Source organism: Chrysochloris asiatica, unplaced genomic scaffold, assembly GCF_000296735.1.
Source record: "Chrysochloris asiatica unplaced genomic scaffold, ChrAsi1.0 scaffold00009, whole genome shotgun sequence".
Lineage (NCBI taxonomy): Eukaryota > Metazoa > Chordata > Mammalia > Afrosoricida > Chrysochloridae > Chrysochloris > Chrysochloris asiatica.
The window spans coordinates 28,461,250-28,484,270 of record NW_006408527.1 but is presented as its reverse complement, the minus strand read 5'-3'; the positions used below and the strand labels follow the sequence as shown (position 1 = coordinate 28,484,270).

Here is a 23,021-nt window from a genome sequence, read left to right as displayed (position 1 = left end):
CTGCTCCTTGGAAACCCTATGCAGGTTCACTATGAGTTGCAATTGACTTGATGACACTTAACAACAACAACCAATAATAAGCATTATTGGTTGGTTTAGACAATAACATCATTGAGGTTTTTTTTCCCTCCTAATTATATTTGTCAATCATTAGCCTATCATTAAGCACAGCAACTGATTTCATTTGATTTATCATGAAGCAATCACTGCAGGACTCCTTTTCAGATGAATTTCAAAGCTTAAATATGAATTTGAGGGACAAGAGACAAGTCTGTGCTGAGGAATTACAAATAATTTGTGTGAACACTGTCACAAAACATACCTCCCTACCTCTTAAGTGTGGACTTATGGACTGTACCTAGTGACTTCATTGCAATGAGTGCAGTATAGGAAGGGGTCAAAAGAGTGGGTTTGAACCACTGACCTAGAGGTAAGCTGCTCAACATTTAACCCACTGTGCCACCAGTACCCTTTGAGGAGTCTAAGAAGAATGAGCACTACATGTAATGTGGTATCATGGAAGGGACTTGAGAACAGAAAAGGACATTAGGTAAAACTAGAAAAATTTGAACAAAGTGGGCTCTTTTGTTGGTATATTAAGATTGGGTCATGAATTTTTCAAAACTTTTTATTGAGTTGAGTGAAGGTGTACAAAGAATTGGCTCATTAATTTTGAAAAATTCACCACCCTAACAATGTTAATAAAAGGGGAAACTGTGTGAGCAGGGGTGTGTCATAAAGGAACTTACTGTACTATCTTTTTAGTTTTCTTAATTTCTAAGAAGATAAAGTAAACCATTTTTTAAAGTGAATTGGAGATGATGATATGAAGTTTTGTAATAGAGAACTACACGTTAAGAAAAACAGACATGACTTTTTTTTTATCATGACAGTGTATGTTGCCTTTGGCTTTTGGGGGGTAGATCTAGTTAATGAAGGCATACAGTGAGATGGAAAAGAAGTCTAAAGTATCTCATTTGTAAACACAATCATCAACTTCACATTATAATTCAGCACTTCATATAGTTCACTGAGTGAAAGGTTAAGTGTGTACCTTTATAATTTTTTTGAAAACGTGGCTGTAATGTCCTTCTATAAATAAACTATTTCCACAAGACAGTTTTTAACTTTGAAAAGATGAATTTTGACCTTGATTCTAACGTAGAAAAAGTCATTATTGCTCTGCAGAACACTAATAACTTACCCTTCAAAAACTTACATGTAATTCCATAAATTATTTAAGTTTACTTAATTACTACAGGCTTAAGATTAAGGCAATTAGTGGGTCAACAGTTCCAGGCTAGCTTTGATATCTTGATCAGTTCATGCTCAACCAGATTAGTACAGTAGCTACTGACTATATGCAAGGGTTATATGCATACTCGGTTTAAATAAAATGAATAGCATTAAGCACCAAATACTGGAAAGTCATCTGTTCAGTACATACTTTGAATATACATACAAACTAGTACCTGATTTTTAAGAGCATTGTAGAAGACCTAGCTCTACATTTAAAAATAGATGGATCACAGATATCCATGACGTCAATGAATAGAAATGTTTGCTCCAAATGAAAAATAAGTCTTAAATAGCAGTAAGAGTTGTCATTACTGCAAATACTTCTGTTTATTACATGGAATCCTCAAACGTCTCCAAAGAAGCACACATACAAGAGGCTGGTTTAGACTTGGTTTCCACTTCTCTTTTCCTCTGAAATGTTTAAACCTTGTTGGAAGGCAGATGTCATGTGACATAATGACACTACTTCACGAAGCAGTCCAATGTCTTCTGGAGTCTCTTGGGTTTCCTTTCCTTCTTTTTCCCAAGGAACAGACGTAGATGGGATTCGCTTCAGGCTGGGTATAAACAGATCGTCTGAACTCTCACTTAGTGTTTCTTTCTTTTTTTCTATTTTTCCTTGGTCAGCCTGGGAAACTGTAGGAGATGCTATCTGGAAATGCAGTCCTGAAGCTGAAGGTGACTTTTCCACCACTACAGGGCCGTTATTCACACTGTCGGCACTGACAGGTTTTTCACTGTTTTCCTCTTTCAGGATAAACAGTGCGTCTGTGATACCACTAGAGGAAACCCGCTTCCTGGGAGAAGGAGGAAGATGTTTGCCATGGAGGACACTGTCATCCTGACCGAGATTCCACTCCACCTGGTCACCAGAACCACCACAAAGTATGGCCAGATTGTTCTCACTCGGAGCATTGGATTTGTTCTGAAAGAGAATGAGCAACAAGTTCCGAGTTTTAAAATCAAATAACATTTCTTGAGTGATTATTTCCCTTTTCCGTTTTGAAATCAAAGTTAATGTCCTTCAAGACAAGGGACTAGGACACGGACATCTCCCAGAGACTCTATTAACAGCAAGGAAATGGGATGAACTTCAATTTCCAGCTCTTTACAAATCTCACTGAGAAAAGTCGAACTCAGTTATTGTTATATAATCAATGCCAAGTGCTAGAGTCACAGGGATACCCATACTCTGACATTATCATCATCCCTCGTGTTTACAAAGCATTTCATTGTTCACTTTTGAAGAAATAAATGGAAAATTATTTTGACTGAACACATTTATTAAGATATTTTAAGGAGACTTAAGAAAGAAAAAAAAGTGGAAAATTTGTTTTTTAAAAATTTCCCAAAGAAGACAGCTATAAAATTGGATTGCAAGGAAATATGGCTTGACAGAAGAATTTCAATTAATGATAATAACCACCAGAATTGGATACATGAAAGAGACAATATTGGAGTTTTGTTACCAGAAATAATTCTTAGCGATTAAATTTTATCATGTTTTTGAAGTGTTGACATTTACTTATTAGAGGTTAAATATTTCCTTATAACTAAAGCTATAAGATCAGGCGATCACAAGAAAGGCAAGGATGTTTTCATTTAATTTTATAAGTTGAAAAACCAACTAACCGTAGGTTTGTAATCAATATCGTCCATTGATCTAAAGAAATCCAAGCTCCTTGCAGCTGCGAGCTTTCCTTGATCTGAGCTGTGTGTGCTCAGTGTATCAAGAATCTCTCCTAGTAAGTCCATTTCAGCTGAGTAAGGAGTCTTTGCTCTTGTTTCAATAGAGTCGTCACTTTCATAAAAATAAGTAGACGTTTCTTCACCATCTTCAGAAGATAATCTGAAGAAAAACAAAGTATGCAAAGGTAGCTGTAGAATTATATATGTTACATGTGAGCAGCCTCGCCCCAAATACCATCAGTTCTAATGAGGCCGTTTTGAAACGAGAGTGATATTTCACAACTGAATTAATACTTGGTTCATGGCCAAATCCTTTATGGTGAATTTAAACACTAGAAGTTTTGAGAACATCCATTAGGAACAAACAAAAAGCGTAGGGAAGCAAAAGCCAAGCTTTTTTACATAATTCAAATATGTGAGATTTAGGGCCTTTGCCCTAGAAATACTAGATTTAACATTTGTAGTTTCATATAACCTCAGTTTCACTTTTAATATTTTTATATGGTTTTTCCTTTCATTAATTTCTTCATTTATTTTAGAGAAGAATGTATGTTGTTTTATACACACAGAATTTTCTAACTGTTTAATGAAGAATGGATGCCTATTTTGCCATCCTCATGTATCTTAACACTATAAGTTATGATATAAAATATACTATTATTATTTTTACTCTTATTTTATATTAAAATAACATTTTTTGAATACTTTGTATTAAATTTGCTCTTTTGATACTTCCATTCCATTTGGTCCAATTAACCATTATCCCTAATAGTTAATCTGCCCTTCTTCTGCAGGAGCAGGGCAGACTAACTTAGTTAGATTTCTTTCTCTCCTTTAATATAATTCTAGATACTCCCATAAGCATTATTGCTTTCCAAGAGCAACACAACATCCCATGTGCCTATTTTGTTTTCCCTGTCCCAAGATGTATCCCTCACAACACTCAAAAACACACTAGACATTAGCTCCTTTTATTGAAGAACATTGTGAGGATACCTTTATTTACTCTGGAAGTGCACAGTCGTTGAAATGTCAGTTGTTACCTAAGACTTCTGCTATCACTTCACACCACTTAACAGACTGGCAAAACCCATCACTTACTTGCTTGCTCTTTCGACGTCCTCATCATCGTCATCATACAGGGCACTATCAAGGCTCTTCAGAGGCCTTTTATATCGGGCCTAGAAGTCAGAATGGACAGTTAATTATCACAAATGGTCTGTTTCATGAAAAAGTGTTCAGTAAATTTTAAAGAAACTCTTTTATAAGGAACACTTTAAAAAGTAATGTGCATTCAGGATATTTGAGTACCATGCATTAACTTTTAAAACTGGGGCTAAAAGGAGAGGAGAAGTCATTTAATCTTTATCTCAACATTTACTAGCTCTTCAAACTAATAAAAAATAAATCACTGTATTTAATAGACATATTCAGCTACACAAGTCTTAATCATTCCCTGATTTAGGAATACTTCAATTATAATCATATCATATATCCACTTGCCCCGGTGTCAACAATGTTATTTGCCAATCTTATTTCTTTTATCACTCATCCACATTCTCCTCAACCTCAAGAATTTTACTTTAAGAATTTCGAATGGATAGCTAGGAGGTTTTTTGGCTTTGTTTTATTTTAGCTATCATGATTTTTATATAGTTGATATGTTTCAACCCATCACAGTTCTTCTTACTGATGTTCAAACTCTCCCACTTTTGAATTATATCATGGCTATTTCATTCTTCTTGGATCAACTACCAACATTCAAGAAAGCAGCAGTCAAGAAATCAAATGACATAATTGCATTAGGCAAATCTGCTGCACAAGACCTTTTTAAAGTGTCAGCTTGAGGGCTAAGGTGCACCTGACCAAAGTCATGGTATTGTCATTAACCTCATATGCATGTGAAAACTGTACAGTGAATAAGGAAGACATTTGATGCTTTTGAGTTACAGTATTGGAGGAAAATACTGAAAGTGCCATGGGCTGCCAAAAGAACCGATAGATCCATTTTGGAAGAAGTGTAGCCAGAGTGCTCCTTGGAGGCCAAGATGGCCAAACTTTGTGTCTCTTATACTTCGGACATATTGTCAGGAGAGACCAGTCACTGGAGAAGGATATAACGTTTGGTAAGGTGGAGGATCAGAGAAAAAGAGGAAGACCCCCAACGAGATGGATTGGCCAGATGGCAGCATGGATGGACTCAAGTGTGGCAACAGTAGTGAAGTTGGCCCAGGATCGGGCAGTGTTTCAATCTTCTGTGCATAAGGTCGCTATTAGTTGGTGCCAACTCTATAGCACCTAACAACATATATATATAAAATTTTAAATAGCTCTTATCTTTTAAAAGCATATTGCAAAATACTTATAGAAAAAATGACATGCTGTTGGGTATTTAAAATAATCCAATGGTGGGGGTAAGTATGGGTAAGGGTGGCACTAAAGTAAGATTAATTATGAGCTGATAACTGTTGAAGGTGAATAAAGGCGATCTCAAAATTCTTGTTTCTCTTTGACATTTACATGTATTTGAAATTTTTCAAAATAAAATGTTTTAAAAAATAGTTCTATCTTTGGCTAGTGGTGGCCCCTTCAAATTGGCTCCTGAATCCTTTAGATATGACCTCAAAGCCTTTGATAAATCAGCTTCTTGCTTTTGGCACAATGTCTCACTTCAACTTACACTTTTTCTACACCTGACCTGTAATCAGTCAAATCCCTGAAGGGCCCAAATTTCTCTAAATTACAAATTTCTGTGAAGGCCAGCATCTAAAGCATTATTACTTATTGCTAAGTAATATGGATGCTCGTGACAAATGCAGTGATTCTTCTGAATGGGCAGCAGGAAATCTGAATTTGGAGAAGTAAACTATGATATTACTGGACAAATAACTTCTGCCTTCCAATTTGGATCTCTCAATCTAGTTCATTGTTTTCTTGTATTACATCCTTAAAGAGTAAGCAAATACCTGGAACCTATACAAACTGATCCTACACGCCTCTACTTCTTTGATGTCACTTCTGGTGAGCAGCAGAAAGGAAGAAATGATTGGTGACAAAAGCCTTGGGAACCTATACGTGCAATATGTAGTGATTTCCCCCATACATACAGTTATTTGAAATTTAATGGATAAGCAGTGGACTGTGAACCATAGGTCAGCTGTTCAAGCCCACTAGCTACTCCACGGGAGAAAGATAAGACTCTCTATGCTGGCAAAATACATCCTCAGAAACTCTACACAACAGTAAAAACAGCATGGTTCTGTTGTACATAGGGCTGCTAAATTGGAACCAACTTGACAGCATCTAACTATGATTATAATATCACTTTACCACTATAAATTTAAGGTATATGAGTTTAATAGAAATTTGTGAGATGGAGTAGGAACACAATCACCACTTATAATATTATTTTGTGTGTGTGTGTGGAGGGGGGGAAATTCATTTAATCCCTCCAAAATGAGATATAATGCAACTCAACTGACGTTATATAATACAATAATGCAACTTGCCCACGGTCCCTGTTGTTACACTGAGAGCTTTATATGCAGAGCACTGTGCCGTGAGGGGGTCTTACATTGAACTTTTGACTTAAAGCAAGCAGAACAAAACAACAAATAAAACTATGAGGGAGTTGAGATTTTCTTTTGCTACTTTTTAAAACCATGATTGCCTACTAAGAACCAATGAAAGTTTATTGTTGTTGTTAAGCGCTGTTGAGTTTGTTCTGACTCACAGCAACCCTGTATAGGGTTTTCAAGGAGCTGCTGGTAGATTTGAACCACCGACCTTACAGTTAGCAGTCCAGTGTTTATCTTACAGCACCACACCAGGACTCCAGTGCAAGATTAGACATAAATAAGTGGCTTAATATTTGTATTTGTAGAGTACTTGCAAAGCATTTTCACATACATACAAGTTTAAACGCTGGGAATCTAAAGTTAAGGAAGATCTAACCTCTGCCAGAAAGTAACTCAGAATCTAAAAATCCACAAAATAACTTTGGAGGCAGATGGAGAAAGACTCCATAATTTGATGGAGAATAAGAACTAGAATAAGAGTAAGGACTAGAAAATAGAATCGATGTCTTCTCTTTTATGTTGTATCTCTTTAATTTTCGTCCACAAACGCTGCTTTTATATTCTACAGCTGGCTACCTATCACCAACTCTCAAATACATCTTCTGTGGCTCTCAGTGCTGTTGTTGAAGTCCAACTTTTTATGAAGCTACTATTCCACAACCGTACCTAGATATGATTTAAACTTCACAAGTGCTTTCAGGTTGTATGTTGATACTTCTCAGCTAATACAGAGGAATCTCAGGGTGGACATATGGCTAAATGCTTGACTATGAGTAAAAAGGCTTATTGCTCAAACCAGCAAGAGATACTTGAGAAGATGCCTAGAGAGCTGGTTCTGAGAAGTGACAGCCCTAAAAATACCACGGGGCAGGTTTACTGAAATCGTCTTGACAGCCACTGTCACCACCAACAAGCTAGACCACACGTCTATCAGTTTTTACATAGGGATAAATCAGAGACAATGGAGATGGTATGGGATTGGGCAAAGTTTTCTTCTGATAAGACCTAAAGTTAGCATGGGTCAGAGCAGACTCTGTAATAACTAACGTCAACAGCGCTTGATCAGTGTGTCTAATAATGAGTTTTCATAACAGAATTAGAATTAGAAACAGAAGTAAAATAATTATAAAAATGATTATTTTAAAAATGACTTTACTATACAGTTTTCTTTTCCATAGTGTCCATCTTTATGCTGTCTATACATCTAATGGATACACTTACGCATTATTTGTATATCTCAAGTAAGCCTCTAACCGATACAATTATTGAGTGCACAATCAAGCTACATTAGGAACTGCTATTGGAATATGTATGAAATAAAAATGATCAAACACATAGTGGAATATGTGTCAATTAATGACACTAAATTACATCATGTTGTTAAGGTCACACACTCAAAAAAAGTAAGGTGGAAGTTGTTGTTGTTAAGTACCGTCGAGTCGGTTCCGACCCATAGCAACCCAGTACAGGGTTTCCGAGGGTGTAAATCTTTACGGGAGTAGAAAGCCTCATCTTTCTCCCACGGAGCAGCTGGTAGTTTCAAACCGCTGACCTTAAGGTTCGCAGCCCGATACGTAGCCACTACGCTACCAGAGCTACTAAATTACATCATGTTGTTAAGGTCACACACTCAAAAAAAGTAAGGTGGAAGTAGTATAACATAATCAACAATTCAGCTAGAGAAGAACGGCAGCTCATTTTACAAAAGCACTGTCCGCTTCAGAACTTGTTATGAGCCCAGATGGAACTGAGGCACAGTGAATCCAGGAGAAATTAAGGACTTTTTCCAACATAGCCAGAATATACCGCACAAGGGAAAACACCTGGTCATAATTTTTACAAACAGAAGTCTTTTCTGAGTAATTGGCAGCGATAAACTTAGATTGCAAAAAATACATCGTGCATCGTTGAGGATGGTTGCCGTTGCCAGGTTGACTCAGCTGATTTCAACTCACAGCAACCCCATGTGATAGAGAACTGCCCCACGGGGTTTTCTAGGCTGCAATCACCAGGTCTTTCTCCCACGGAGCTGCAGGGTGGGCAGCCAAGCACTTGAACATTGCGCCACCACAGTTCTTTAGATGATACTTATTGTTGTCAAGTGAATTCTGACTCACAGCAACCCTACAGAAGAGAGTAGAATTGCCTAAGGCTGTAAATCCTTAGAAAGTTTTCTTGCTACATTTTTTCCCATGGGGCAGCTGGTAAGTTTGAGTTGTCAGTCTTTCGGTTACCAGTCAAGCATTTAACCACTATACAACCAGGGCTCCTTTTGGATGGTACTATGTAGCAAATAATAGCACATCCTGATCTAGATTAATACATCATATGGATGAGGGGGCTTCAGAAAGTTCATGGGAAATGGAGTTAAGATCATGGAAATTTTCCACAACATTTTTGAAGCCCCTTATACATCATCTATCATTATTGAAAACATGCACGTTAAACTAGGCAGAAATTGAAATATAAATGACTATGTGTAGTGCTGTGGGTTAATGTGCTGGACTGCAAAGTTGCTTTGAACCACAAGGTTGGTGGTTCAAGCTCACCAGCTGCTCCTTGGAAACCCAATACAGGGTCGCTATGAGTCGGAACTGACTTGACGGCACTAAACAACAACAACAACAACAACAACATTTGAGAGAAAAATAATCTCAACATATACAATAAAAAAATTCAAATATATGTACTCTTTCAATACAGGTGTTTAGAGTTTGGAGAAGGAGTGTTTCCTCCTCCCCTTTATTTTTTATAACTATGAGATTAAACAGATACAGATACTGGTGAATGAGTTTTATATATAACATATAATAGATAGAAAAACATTCTGTATCAGGTCTAAATGGAAATCTCACAGTAATGTGTGCAGTGGGTAACTTTGGGTGAATAAACACGTTTATAATAAAATAGTATCTAGAACTCCCTGAAGTAAACACTAAGATGAATATTGTTGTTGTTAGTTGCCATCAGGTTGGTTCCAACTCAAAGAGACCCTGTGCTGTTTAACAGTTTAAAGAGGTCTTGTGCAGATTTGCCTAATACAATATGTGATTTGATATCTTAGCTACTGCTTGCATGAATGCTGTATCCAAGCAAAAGGGAATCCTCATAAACTTCAATCTTTCCTCCAATTATCATGATATTATTTATTGGTCCAGTGGTGAGGGATTTTGTTTTCTTTACATTGAGGTACAATCATTACTGAAGGCTGTGGTCTTTGACCTTCATCAGTAAATAATTTAAGTTCTCTTCATTTTTAACAAGCAAGGTTGTTTCATCTGCATATCACAGGTTGTTAGTGAGTCTTCCTCTAAAGCTCTTCTTCATAAACTTCAGATTCTCAAATTATTTGCTAAGCCTAAGACTGAACAAGTATGAGGAAAGAATACAGCCCTACAGTGCACCTTTCCTGATTTTAAACCATTCAGTATCTCCTTGTTCTGTTAGAAAAAAATGCCTCTTTTTCTCTGTACAGGTTCCTCATGAGCACAATTAAATGTTCTGGAATACTCATTCTTGCAATGTTATCCATAGGTTGTCATGAACCACATAGTTAAAAGTCTTTACATAAGGCATCTTCTGGTATTATCTGCTTTCAGCCAAGATCCATCCGACGTCAGCAATGGTTCCACGTTCTCTTTTGAATCTGGCTTGAATTTCTGGCAGTTCTCTGTTAATGCACTGCTGCAGTCATTTTTAAAATTATCTTCACTAAAATTTTTTCTTATCATTTTACTCTTTTGATCAAAAGTGTTGGGTATTCAAGCTAAAGGTAATCTTCTTGGTTGTAATGAGACTTAACATCCAAACATGGCTATGACCTGTAGTTTCACAGTAATCTCTTGTTCCTCGTTCATGTCCCACTGATTACCATCACTTTAGTCAGATCAAGTGACTTTTGCTAGACCCCACACAGACTTCACTCTCATGTCATTGCACAAAACCCTTTGTCAGAATTCCTTTTCTTGTTTACTTGAAGAAAAAAATTCTACTTATTCTTTAACACCTGGTTCAAATCAAGTTCTCTGTGAGACCTTTTCTTGATCCAGCAAGTGGTCCTGTTTGTGGTCACATATTTGGCAAACACCTGATGAATGTACTTTCGATCACAGTACACCTATTTTTCATTCATGTGCCTGTATACTCCACTACACTCTGAGCTCTGCTATCTATAGCTATGACAATGCACAACTATTCTCATTTGAAAATCCATGAACTGCCTCCTTCACATGTGAACCTGGATTGTGCTGCCCTGTAGAACACTACAGTCACTAAACTGCTAGCAGTGCCATTTTTAAAGGCAATTCTAATCAAGCTGTATCCCAGTTTAAATAAATCTTTTTACGGTGCAGTGGAATCCTGGTGTGGTACTGTAGGATAGACACTCGACTGCTAACGACATGACAGGCAGTTCAAACCCACCAGCTGCTCCTCAGAAACTGTATACTGGATCACTGTGAGCTGGAACTGACTCGACAGCACTTAAGGACAACAAGGTGAAGTAGTCAAGAGCTTGGCTGCTGACCAAATGGTAAACCATCTGAATTATCAGCAGCTCTGTAGGAGAAATGTGTGCAGGTGTGTCTACCAGCCCCTCCCTTTTTATCATGCCTTGGCTCAAAAGTATCCCTTTTAGGAAATAGTTGCTTACCCACCAATCGAGCTATATGGCCTGGTGTGTGTTTCTAAAGCATCTGCACATATATCTGTTGTGGGATTATTACATAGTACTGTAATCACGGCTCAATCCCCCCTATTGGCTTTACAGTGGGCTGTTGGGAGCAAACAACTTGCTAATTCACTCTTTACCCACTGAACTAGCACAGTGTGTGGTGGGTACTAGTGCCCGGAAACCTGTGAACAGCTTTGACAAGAATGAAAAGTTTAATGGATGGGATTCTGGATATTATTTAGACAACCCTGAAGAATTACCAGATTTTATAGTGCTGTGCACTTTTCATTGTCTTAAGCCATTTTGCCAGAATTATTGTTGTTAAGTGCTGTCAAGTCAGTTACAACTCATACACAGCGATCCTGTAAAGGGTTTCTGAGGAGCAACTGGTGGGTTTGAACTGCCAACCCTGTGGTTCACAGTCCAGTGCTGATCCACGGCGCTACACCAGGAGTCCTATTTTGCCAGGATATAAATGGACAAATTGAGAACCAAAGCCTTTTCTACAGTGTCAGGTATGACAAGGTACGATAGATCATAAAGGCTGCTGTACTTACGGAGTCAAAGCCAGGAAAACCGGTTGGTGCCTGTCTGGCAGGACCCAGTCTTCCAGGTTGTAGGAAGATCCTTTCCTGACAGGAAAAGAATTCTACAAAATGTGGAGAATCTAAACAGGAATTCACTTTTGTTTATAAGTGTTCCATGTAAACCATACAGTAGAAAGGCTTCCTGAGCTTAGCTTGCTAGCTTTCAGATAACAAATAACTGAGAGTTTTAAAAATCCATTCCAAAATTTCTTATGATAACTTCTACATGGCAGTTATTTCTGTGGCCTTAGCAGTCATTACTGTATGGCTCTGAATTTGCAAAGCAAACTCCAAAAAGCTTGCCTGGTTGATTAACATTCTTGCTGCTCCAACACAAATAGGTCAAATCTCATGAGAAAAGTTTTTTTAAAAATCACAAGAAGAAGGGATAACAAGAAAATTGTAAGAGGCTTTGAAACAAGGTGTGTGTACACACACACGTGCAACTAGTATCTTCTCAACAGAAAGCTGAATGCTATCTAGTATTCGTTCCAGGATTTTCTGACACTATGGCAGTCTGTAATATTTCTGTAGAGACAGAAGTTAGCTGGTGGAGTGCTGATGCTTCTTGTCCATAGAGATTCAAGTAAATGATATATTCAGTAACAATGCAATTATTATGATGTGGATAGTGACCATTTTCATATGGTAAAACATATTCGTTTTCGTATTCCAGACTGTCTGTGCATCTGTTCATTGGCTTATCCTTTGTACTCGTTTTACATCTTTCCTTTTCCCTCGTGAATTAATGAGTTAAATAAAATAACAGTTGTAATTTTATCTTTTATATAAAAATATTCTTTAGAGTAAGATGGCTAATGTAGCCTGAATAAACAAATGCTTGAATACACAGTAGGTAGTCTCAATGCAGTTACTACTAAATGACATTTAAAAATGGGTAACAAAATAAATCATGTAAAAAGTAAAACTCTACACCAATTGATTGACAGAAGAATTTTCAGTGTCCACAAGGCAGAGAAGAACATCATATCCACTCATTCATGCAACATAGATTTTAATGATACCTTCTATGTGCTAGGGCACAATGACATAAGCATGATGGTACAAGAATAAATAGGGCAAGGTGTCTTGCCCTCAATGAGATTATATTCTAGTGAAATAAACATAAATTTAGTAAGCCTATCATAAATTTAGTAAGCCTATAACTAAGCATAAAACTATGAAAAGCCATGCTCAAGGATGGCTGCTAGGAAAGCACTGAACAGGAGTTTGACTTAGTCAGGGAGGTCAAGACAGTTCTGGTTTCAGGTCCTTGAAAAATGTCTGAGTTGAACTCTGACAGGATATTAGGTATTAGGATGATAAGAGGTTCGATGCAAAGGTTCTGTGCTAGTAAGATGAGAACAAATACAAGGGATTTGGGACCCAAAGACCACCATTGGCACAGCTGGTGCACAAGGTTAAGTTGCCTGCTACTTACAGTTACTCTTTTGGTCACTAGATGGCAGACATGTACTTATTGCTTTTGTTAAGTGCCATAGAGTTAGACCTGACTCATAAGAGACCCTGTATAGGGTTTCAGAGAGTGGTTGGTGGGTTTGAAATAATAATCTCACAGTTAGCAGATCAGTGTTTACCAGGACCCCAGACAAATACTTTGTGTTTTTTTTTTTGTTTGTTTGGTAAGTGCCGCCAAGTCAGTTCTGACTCATAGCGACCTTGTACAGGGTTTCCGAGAAGGAGCTAGTGGGTTTCAACTGACAAGCTTCTGTTAGCAATCCAATGCTTATCCAATCCAATGTAGTGCCACAGCAAGACTACAAACATATACTAAGAAGCTAAACTTAAAGTGATTCAAAGAGGTGGGGAAGGTGGGTGATGTAGTAGGAAAGGATAGGAGATGAAAAGTGGGCATGGAGGGCTGCCAGGAGTTAGACCTTGGACTTGTAATCTCTGATCATGGAGAGCAATAGAAAGCAATGGAATCTTTTTATTTCCCCTCACCAACCATTGAGAACCTACTGAGATCTGCTACTGCGCACTCCCTGGAAGGAAGGCAGAACTACATCCCATTTTTCTTGAGTTCTTAGACTCTCTTCATTCCACAAATATTCATTAAGCTCCTTTTATATACCTCTTACTGTCTTCCACAAAATGAGACATAAAGAGGACATAAAAAGATGTACCCTCTTCATAAGGTAAAAATACCAAGATATTGAAGATAATACAGTAGTTACAGAAATTTTTTTTAATAACTTTGTGTTCTTCATCCTATGAATATAACTGAACACAAACTTTTTAATCATAGATGAAAACTTATGCCAGTGACCATAAACACCCATCATTGTTGTTGTTGTTAAGTGCCGTCAAGTCAGTTCTGACCCATAGCGACCCTGTGTAGGGTTTCCAAGGAGCATCAGGTGAGCTTGAACCACCAACCTTGTAGTTTAAACGACTTTGCAGTCTGATGCATTAGCCCACAGCGCCACAACAGGACTCCAAATTTGTAATATTTCTAATAACGAAGTAGGTTCAGTCAGCAGGCTAATAATATTAACAATGTTATTAAGTGCTGTCGAGTAGGTTCTGACTCATAGCAACCCTGTATAGGGTTTCCAAAGAGCAGCTGGTGAGTTGAACCGCCAATCTTGTGGTTCAAACGGACCTTGCAGTCCAGTGCATTAACCTACAGTGCCACACCAGGATTCCATAATATTAACAATACATAACTATAATTACACACTCTAATTGATTGTAAATTCTAGAAATAAGCATGTAAAGAAGTTCTGAAGTACAAAGACCTTGTGCAGCTACAACACCATTCCGATTCACAGAGACTCTAAAGGGCAGTGTTGACTTGCCTCATAGGGTTTTCAAGGTTTGAAGGAAGCAGACTGCCACACCTTTCTCCCACAGTGGCTACTGGGTTCAAACCACTGACCTTTGGGTTAGCTACTGAGCAATAATTACCATGCCACCAGGGTTGTTTAGAGCTACATCAACGCTGGTCATTTCACAAGTATCCAGTGTCTGTGCAATTTAGTGCATACAGTTACTAGATTTGCAACTCTCTTGGGAACCAGCACTACACAAATGAGAGCCCTTTTCTGATACATCAGAAAAATTAGTAACTCTACATTGCTCAGATACAAATAATTATTTGGGACTAGATACCACACTAGATCCTGTCAGAATCCTACTTGGTTCTAAACACATAAAATTGTAAAATAAAATTTTATTTCCATGGCAAATGTAAGATTAAAATACACAGCTGGTCTATGTGAAAAATAATAAAGAGAACACTTATCCCGTATAGCATGGGATGCTTGATTGTTGTTTTAAGTTAATGCAAAGGGAAGGTTACCACTGTGACATAAAATTTATTAGAGAAAGATCCTGCTCCAGAAGTTGAACCTACAGCTAGATGATTGTTGTTAAGTGCTGTCAAGTCAGTTCCGACTCATAGCAACCTATGTACATTTCTGAGGAGCAGCTGGTGAGCTTGAACCATCGACCTTGTGGTTCAAACCAACCTTGAAGTCCAGTGCATTAACCCACACACAGTGCCACAGCAAAACTCCACAGTTATAAAGGAAAGTGAGTGAACTGCTTAAGAGCATTTCATATGAAAGAAAAACTATAAGCAGTCATATAATTAATAAAGTGATAGATGCAAGAAGCTTCAAATTACTAAACTACAATGGCTTCCAAAAATCTGTGAAAAAATTCTATAATCTTATAATTCTATTTTCCCACAAACTTTTCAAAGTTCCCTGATAGATGTTTGAAGAGACTTCAAGATATGTTTGGTTTAGCTACAAGACGCAAGATACCTGATGCCATTATACTACTATGGTTTTCCAAAGGTACAAGTGTATCGACAGAAGACAGGTAAATATCATCCCCCTAAGCCAAAGGAGGGTTCCTGGTGTGGTGCTGTGGGTTAATGCGCGAGACTCCAAAGTCGGTTTGAACTGCAAGGTCAGCAGATCAAGCTAAACAACTGCTCCTTGGAAACCCTGTACTCAGTTGTTATGAGTTGGAACTGACTCGGTGGCACTTAACAACAACAAACCAAATGAAGGACCTCTGGTGGCACAATGGGTTAAACGTTGGGTTGCTAACTGAAAGCTGCTCCATAGGGAAAGAAGAGTCAATCTACTTCCATGAAGATTTACAGCCTTAGAAACCCTATGGAGGCAGTTCTAGTCTATTGGTTACTAGGAGTTGGAATGACACAAAGCAGTGGGTTTGGGGGAGTCCTGGGGTGGCACTGTAGGATAAACACTGGGTTGGTATTTCAAACCCACCAGCCACTCCTCAGACACCCTGAGTCTGATTGACTAGACTGCACTTAATAATTAAGGAACCTGTTAAGCTTGCGGTTACCCTTTAAATCACTAGATGGCAGGCACACACTAATAAGGCAAAATGTTGGGTAGTTTTGAATTCATATGGCAGTTTTAAGGGGGAGTAGGGTAAAATAAGTAATGCAAAAATACATCTTTTTAGGAAATACAGTTTATTAGAAACCATAAAATGGAGAAGCTTTTAATATATTGCTGTTGTTAAGTGCTGTCGAGTCAGTTCCGACCCATAGAGGCCCTGTATAGGATTTCCAAGGAGCGACTGGTGAGCTTGAACCACCGACCTTGTAGTTCAAATGGCATTGCAGTCTGGCGCATTAACCCACAGCTCCACATCAGAGTGTGTGCTTCTGTTCCCATTTTAGAGTTGAGGCAACTGAGGTCTAGAAGTGCTACTTTACCTACCTAAACCAAAAGCAGATCCCTGAGTTTATGCATTTCGCAGCCTAAGTAAAAACATACTTGCATGGAATAATATGAAAATAAATTAGATAAACTCTAATTATGTAGAATTATAATGGCAGCACCTTACAAATGCATGGCAGTTTATAATTTGGCGAAGTGGCTTCTATAGTCAATTTACCTCAGGGCATTATATGTTCTATATTCTGTACCTTATTTCACTTAAACATTCACTTTACCACAAATTATGGGGACCATTTTTCCTGATTTACACATTATGGAGCTGAAAGTATATCAAAGTAAAGTGGCATGGGCAAGATTAGACAACTAGTAAGTGACAGAGCTAAGACTTCTACCCAGGTATTCTGCTACCATGAACAGAGCAGAGCTCCTTTCATTACAATTGGAGAAGTCCTGAGAGATCTAGGAGGACTAAAGATCCAAGAATTTGCCTGAGAAAGACTTTCTAGAAATGGCAAATTTTAACCTCATTTTTAAAGCAGGTGATAGCTACAGAGCAATAGAGAGTGCTTATGTCCTGGGTAGGTTAAAGGGCAGAGGACGAGACAAGAGATTGACACACTTTGCTGAAGACACTGAAAACAAATTTACCTGTAGGGGCAACACTGGAAAGATTCACAGGATATGTACGAGGAAGTTTCAAAAAGCTCTTTTTAGAATTCCATTTTTCCAGAAACTTTTGAAGCCCCCTTGTATTTCGTCAAGTTTGATGAATCGAGGAAACTGACTTTTTAAAAGCATCAAAACTATATTCTTGAGCAAGTGAGTGCTATGGTGAGACTTGGCCAGTAGGGAAGACATTTATAGTGGTCACTAATTCTCTCAGTCCCCAGAGATTTCATGTTCTTCAACAGTTTTACTCCCTACCACTCATCTGTACCACTGACTGCCAGAAAAACAAACAAATCTTTCTTGGGTGCAACCAGAATGCTCCTCTGAAATGAGGATGGCAAGACTTCGTCTCTCGTATGAGTATTTTGGGCATGTTATCAGAAGAGGTCAGAGTCTGAAGAAGGGTCTTATGCTTGGTAAGATGGAGGGTCATCAAAAAAGAGGAAGAACCCCAACAAGATGGATTGACATAGTGGCAAAAACAAAGCACTACAAACATCACAATTGTTAGGATGGTAAAAGACCGCGTTTCCTTCTGGTGCACACTGGAACCCTAGGAGCCAGTACTGACTCAATGGTTTTTCCCATCGTATGCCACCTGATACCCAACTCCCTTTGTCATGTGGTGTCATTTTAAGTATATTCCTGTCTTGTCTGTGTTGACGAGACTTTAAAACCAAGAAACGTAATTTTTAATCCATTTTCTTCTACATCCTCTTTGACTTAGGATGTAGAAAGTCAGAAGAGAATGTCATTCCTGTCCTAACAATGGGGAAAAAACAGACCTCTAGAAATAGAATCATATTTTTAATTGAGCTGATCAGTGTGCTGCATTGTAACCAAGTAAACTGAATTCCTCAGAGATACAAGCCCCTCCTAGGAGAGATGTGACACAGGATCTATTTTACATGGGGCAGAGACAAAGTCCTGGTGTGGCACTGTAGGATAAGCACTGAACCACAAGGTCAGCAGTTCAAACTCACTAGCCACTCCTTGGAAACCCTATAAGAGGGTCACTATGAATCAAAACCTACTCAATGGCACTTAACAACCAAGCACAGAAAAAGAGGTGGCCACCATATAAAAAGGTAAGACATTTACTAAAATCTTCATAAAGTCTTAAGGTCAAGCATTGATTAATGTGTCCATTTAGAAGAGCTGGTACTCTCTAAACAAAGTTGTTTCTATTTACTTGTGAGCTCTTTCCCACAGATAAAATCCTCTATTTTTGTTTACCATATTAGACAATGCTACCACTGGGCAGTCATGATAAAGAGTGGGAGCAAGGTGGGGGACTGAAAAGAACCCCCTGCTGGAAGTAACAGGCTAGAGCAAGGGGACACACAGGCCCCATCTACTTTGTAAAACATTTATTCATATGGAAGCAAAAGCTTGCCTGCAGGTGGTCAGCAAACTCATTCACTTCTATGACTACTGAAGGAGAGAGAGTAACAAAATTCACCTGCTTCTGAGGGCATAAGAAACTACCCCCCCCCACCCCACCCCACCCCCGCACACATAGGCTCTAGAGGTCCTTTTTTCCTGGGAGAGAAGTATAAAACCTTAGAAGCTCACTGCCCGAGGGGAGGGGAAGGAAGCCCTCTTGGGTACAGGAGCTCAACTGCTACCAAGCCCAGGTCCAGAATCCTTGTCTGCCCAAGACCACCACAGATGGAAGGAAGCTTGACTGTCATGGGGACGAAGGGCCTGGGTGCTGAGCCCCACAGCTGAGGCATAGAAGTGCTGGACCTGCCTAAGCCCAAACTTGAACTACAAGAGAAAATCCTTAAGGTTAGGGGACACAGCATAAACAGTGAGAAAGACCCTGGCAGATGGGCCTGCTGAGAGTTGAGGGGATGCAAAGACACTCAGAAAAACCGATTATCAAGCTCGTTTTAGCAAAATATTGTTATCAAACTCATCCCAGAAACACAATGCAGTAAAACTCATTTTTCCACTAACCACAGACTATTATAACCAATCCAATGGTGACATTCTACTAGGCATTCTACAAGACTGCCTCTCACTGAAGTTTGCTAATATATGGGGGGGAAGGCCATGTATTTACTGAGGTCTCATTATTGTTCAGCTGTGTTTATATGCATTATGGTTTTGAACTGGTTAAAACTTGTAAGGCAATCCTAAGGATGGTACATGTGACAAGTACGCTGTTGTTGTCAAGTGCCACCAGGTCAGTTCCAATGCATAGCAACCCTGTAAAGGGTTTCTGAGGAGTAGGTGGTAGGTTTGAACTGCTGACCTTGTGGTTTGCAGTCCAGTGCTGATCTCGCAGTGCCACACCAGGAGTTCATGACAAGTATTGTTGTTATGTGCCGTGCAGTCAGTTCTGACTCATAGCGACCCTGCACAGGGTTTCCGAGGCTGTAAATCTTTACAGGAGCAGAATGCCTCATCTTTCTCCCACGGAACAGCTGGTAGTTTCAAACTGCTGACCTTTCGGTTCACAGCCCGATTCGTAACCACTACGCTACCAGAGCTCCTTATGACTAGTATACAAACTGTTGTTGTTGTCAGGTGCCATCGAGTAGGAACCATAATATTTAAAATACATAGTTTGATAATTTCTTCTTGGATTTAATATTTGAAAATGTAATTTTTCCCCAAGTTTCACAGTAACTTCAAAGCAGAGAGAACACTAATGAGTATAAACACAGGAAATTTAATAAGGCTATGAAATAGTATTCTCAAAGCTAAATAAATAACCCTTTGATAAATGATAAAATTGTAATTTCACTTTTGCTGACAGGGTTTCAATATACAAAATGAAATCATTGAATTTGGCTCAATAAAACATTGAATTTGGCTCTGGTAGTGTAGTGGTTACGAATCAGGCTGCGAACCTTAAGGTCAGAGGTTCGAAACTACCAGCCGCTCCACGGGAGAAAGATGAGGCTTTCTATTCCCATAAAGATTTACACCCTCGGAAACCCTGTAAAAGGTCACTATGGGTCGGAACCGATTCGACGGCACTTAACAACAACAACAACAACATTAACTGGTAAGAAGATGACTTTTCTAGCTGGGCTAAACCATATAAACAGTCAGCATCAATGAGCAGAACCATATGATTTCCAATTATCTTAATAAATTATGTTTTCACAAAATATGAAGCTGAAGCACAAAAATATCTGATTTGCAACATAATTAAGCTAGATTCTCTTCCTCAAATTTACTGTGTCTATAAATGAGTAGCATCAATGTGTGTGTGTGCACCTAAGTGTAGAGAAAGTCTTAAAATGGTTTATGTATTGGGTGTAACTGAGGTCTTTAATATAAATAGCAATTATATTTTAGTTTCAGAATAAATGATACTATTTTTAAAACGTATCTTATAAATGTCAAAGCTACTATGAAAGACAAAGAGGGAATGGACTTCTGTGAATGGATTAGCATTGCTCCAACATTAGAAACAGGATAAAGGACTTCCTGAAAAGCTACAAGCATAGCACTGCAACTTTCTAATTGGTATGGGGGCATAGGCTAACTTATTAAAATACTTATACATTGTTGTAGTATTTTGTGTCTCAGGAAATGTAACAATACGTCGGCTATATAAACCAAGCTCAAATTACAATTATATTTTTCTCCCATAGCTATGTACCTATTGACATTTCTGGCAATTTCTCTCCTGGGGGATACTCATAGACAGCAGCAATAACCTTACAAAGAAAAGACTGGCTTTACTTCCCATCAACACTAGCACTGATATCTGACCAACTTTACAAGCAGTTCTATACACAAAACAGGAAGAAAATAGTTATTTCTGTTACTGATCGTGTCTGGGAGAAAATAGAATTTTGTCTATAAAAGCTGGGTACTTTTGGAATAGAAAGTTACTGCTAATTTCATCAAAAGTACTTACAATAATTAAAAAGGTAATGGGGAAATGTCTCATAAAGTTAAATAAAAGCGAAAACTGTGAGAGAAAAATACTAGTGATGTGATCACTGATGTGAAGTCTAGAATGGTAACATTAATTACACTTATTAAATGAAAAAAAATGAGTGTGTTTTTCTGTCTCAAAATTTTGAAATAAATGACATAGACATTTGTGGCAATAAACCTAAAGAGCAAAATTCTAACATTAAATAGGACAAGTTATTTAATGTTAGAATTAAATACCTCAAACTCTATATTCAGTGGTATTATCTTCCATTATATCTTTTTAATATACTAGGAATCGGGTGGCTGAGTAGGAATTAACTCAATGGCAACAGATTCAGTTTTTGGTTTTTGTTTTGTTTTTGTTTGGTTTGGTATTGTTCAGCAGAGCTAAACCTTTATATATACACATATATATTTATATATAAGGAGCTCTGGTAGCGTAGTGGTTACGAATCGGGCTGCGAACCTTAAGGTCAGCAGTTCGAAACTACCAACTGCTCTGCGGGAGAAAGATGAGGCTTTCTACGCCCGTAAAGATTTACACCCTCGGAAACCCTGTGCAGGGTCGCTATGGGTCGGAACCGACTCGAAGGCACTTAACAACAACAACATACATATTTATATAGAGAGAGTCCGAGCAATAATTATTGAGAGGCGTTGGTTTTGAATCATTTCTTGAGTAGAATAACGTCTGGAACAATTTTATGACAATATAAATGCCTCCATGCGTACCCCACTGCATCTCTAAAAAAGATTGCTTTGAAAGGTGCTATAAATTTTGTTTTGTGTGTCTTCTTTCATGGAAAGAAAGTAAATGGTTTCCACTAGAGGGCACTCTTGTAATCCATTTTATCTTTTCTTTCCTCACATTTTTAGCTATAATAAAAGTGGACATGTTGAAAATTAGTATTATTTCAACAGAGAAAATAACTTACTTTCAAATTAACAACATGGAACCCTTATTTTTCAAAATGGAATAAACATACCAATTTTATAGTTACTGAGCTAAGTTTAAGTTCAATTAAATATGTTGTTGCTGTTGTTAATTGCTCTCTAGTAGGTTCCCACACATAGTGGTCCCTGTATAGGGTTTCTGAGCAGTGGTTAGTGGGTTTGAACCATTGACTTTGTGGTTATCAGTCCAGTGCTTATCCTACAGCGCCACATCCTAGACTCTAGATTATATATATCCCGTGTGAAAAAGTTTTGATGCTGCACTGTAAGATAAGCTAACCATAAGATCAGTGGTTCAAACTTGACAGCCATTCCTTGTAAACCCTACACAGGGTTGCAATGATATGGAACTGATGGCACTTAACAACAACAATAACAACATTTAAACAGTGTACTCCTGGTGTTGTGCTGTAGGATAAGTACTGGACTGCTAACCACAAAGTTAGCAGTTCAAGCCCAACAGCCACTCCTCAGAAACCCTATAGAGGTTTGCTATAAATCAGAAGCAACTTTAAGGCCCTTAACGAAACATGTAAATGCGTGATCTTGGGTTGAAGACTTCTAATGTGTGTTTTTACTTAGGCAGTATTTTTAAACAAGCATCTATTAATAGGAACTTTTGATTCAAATTATTTCAAAAGATTTTTACCATTTGAAGGTTTTTTAACAGATTTTATCATTTTAGCCAACAACCCTTACGCTTGATCATAAAAATGGTGTTCCCAATATTGAACCAAATTAAACAAAAGTGATAAAAATTAATGGTTTTCTATCATGATTTGCTTAAATTTATTTTTATTATTCTGTAAAATTTATATTCCATTATTTTATAAAATTTATATTCAGCATTATTTCCAATATCTGGGCCTCCTCCCTGAAATGTTCATATGCCGCCCTCCCCCCTCCCACCTCCCACCCCTCCCCTGTAGGTATGATTCTTTCTCACCTTGCAATTTATGTTTTCTTAGTCAGG

The 23,021-nt window shown here is 38.1% G+C and overlaps 1 protein-coding gene across 1 annotated transcript in view; it reads right to left on the bottom strand.

The window, feature by feature from the left end:
• Positions 1 to 1,681: 1,681 nt before the first annotated feature.
• The window catches only part of DENND1B (DENN/MADD domain containing 1B), a 391,513-nt gene continuing 370,173 nt past the window's right edge, over positions 1,682 to 23,021 (bottom strand). Inside the window, exons 21-23 of the mRNA XM_006834232.1 lie at positions 4,090 to 4,169; positions 2,932 to 3,148; positions 1,682 to 2,224 (exon numbers count right to left, since the gene is read on the bottom strand). Of these exons, the coding sequence (XP_006834295.1) occupies positions 1,682 to 2,224; positions 2,932 to 3,148; positions 4,090 to 4,169 (840 nt within the window). The remainder of the gene's footprint in view (positions 2,225 to 2,931; positions 3,149 to 4,089; positions 4,170 to 23,021) is intronic.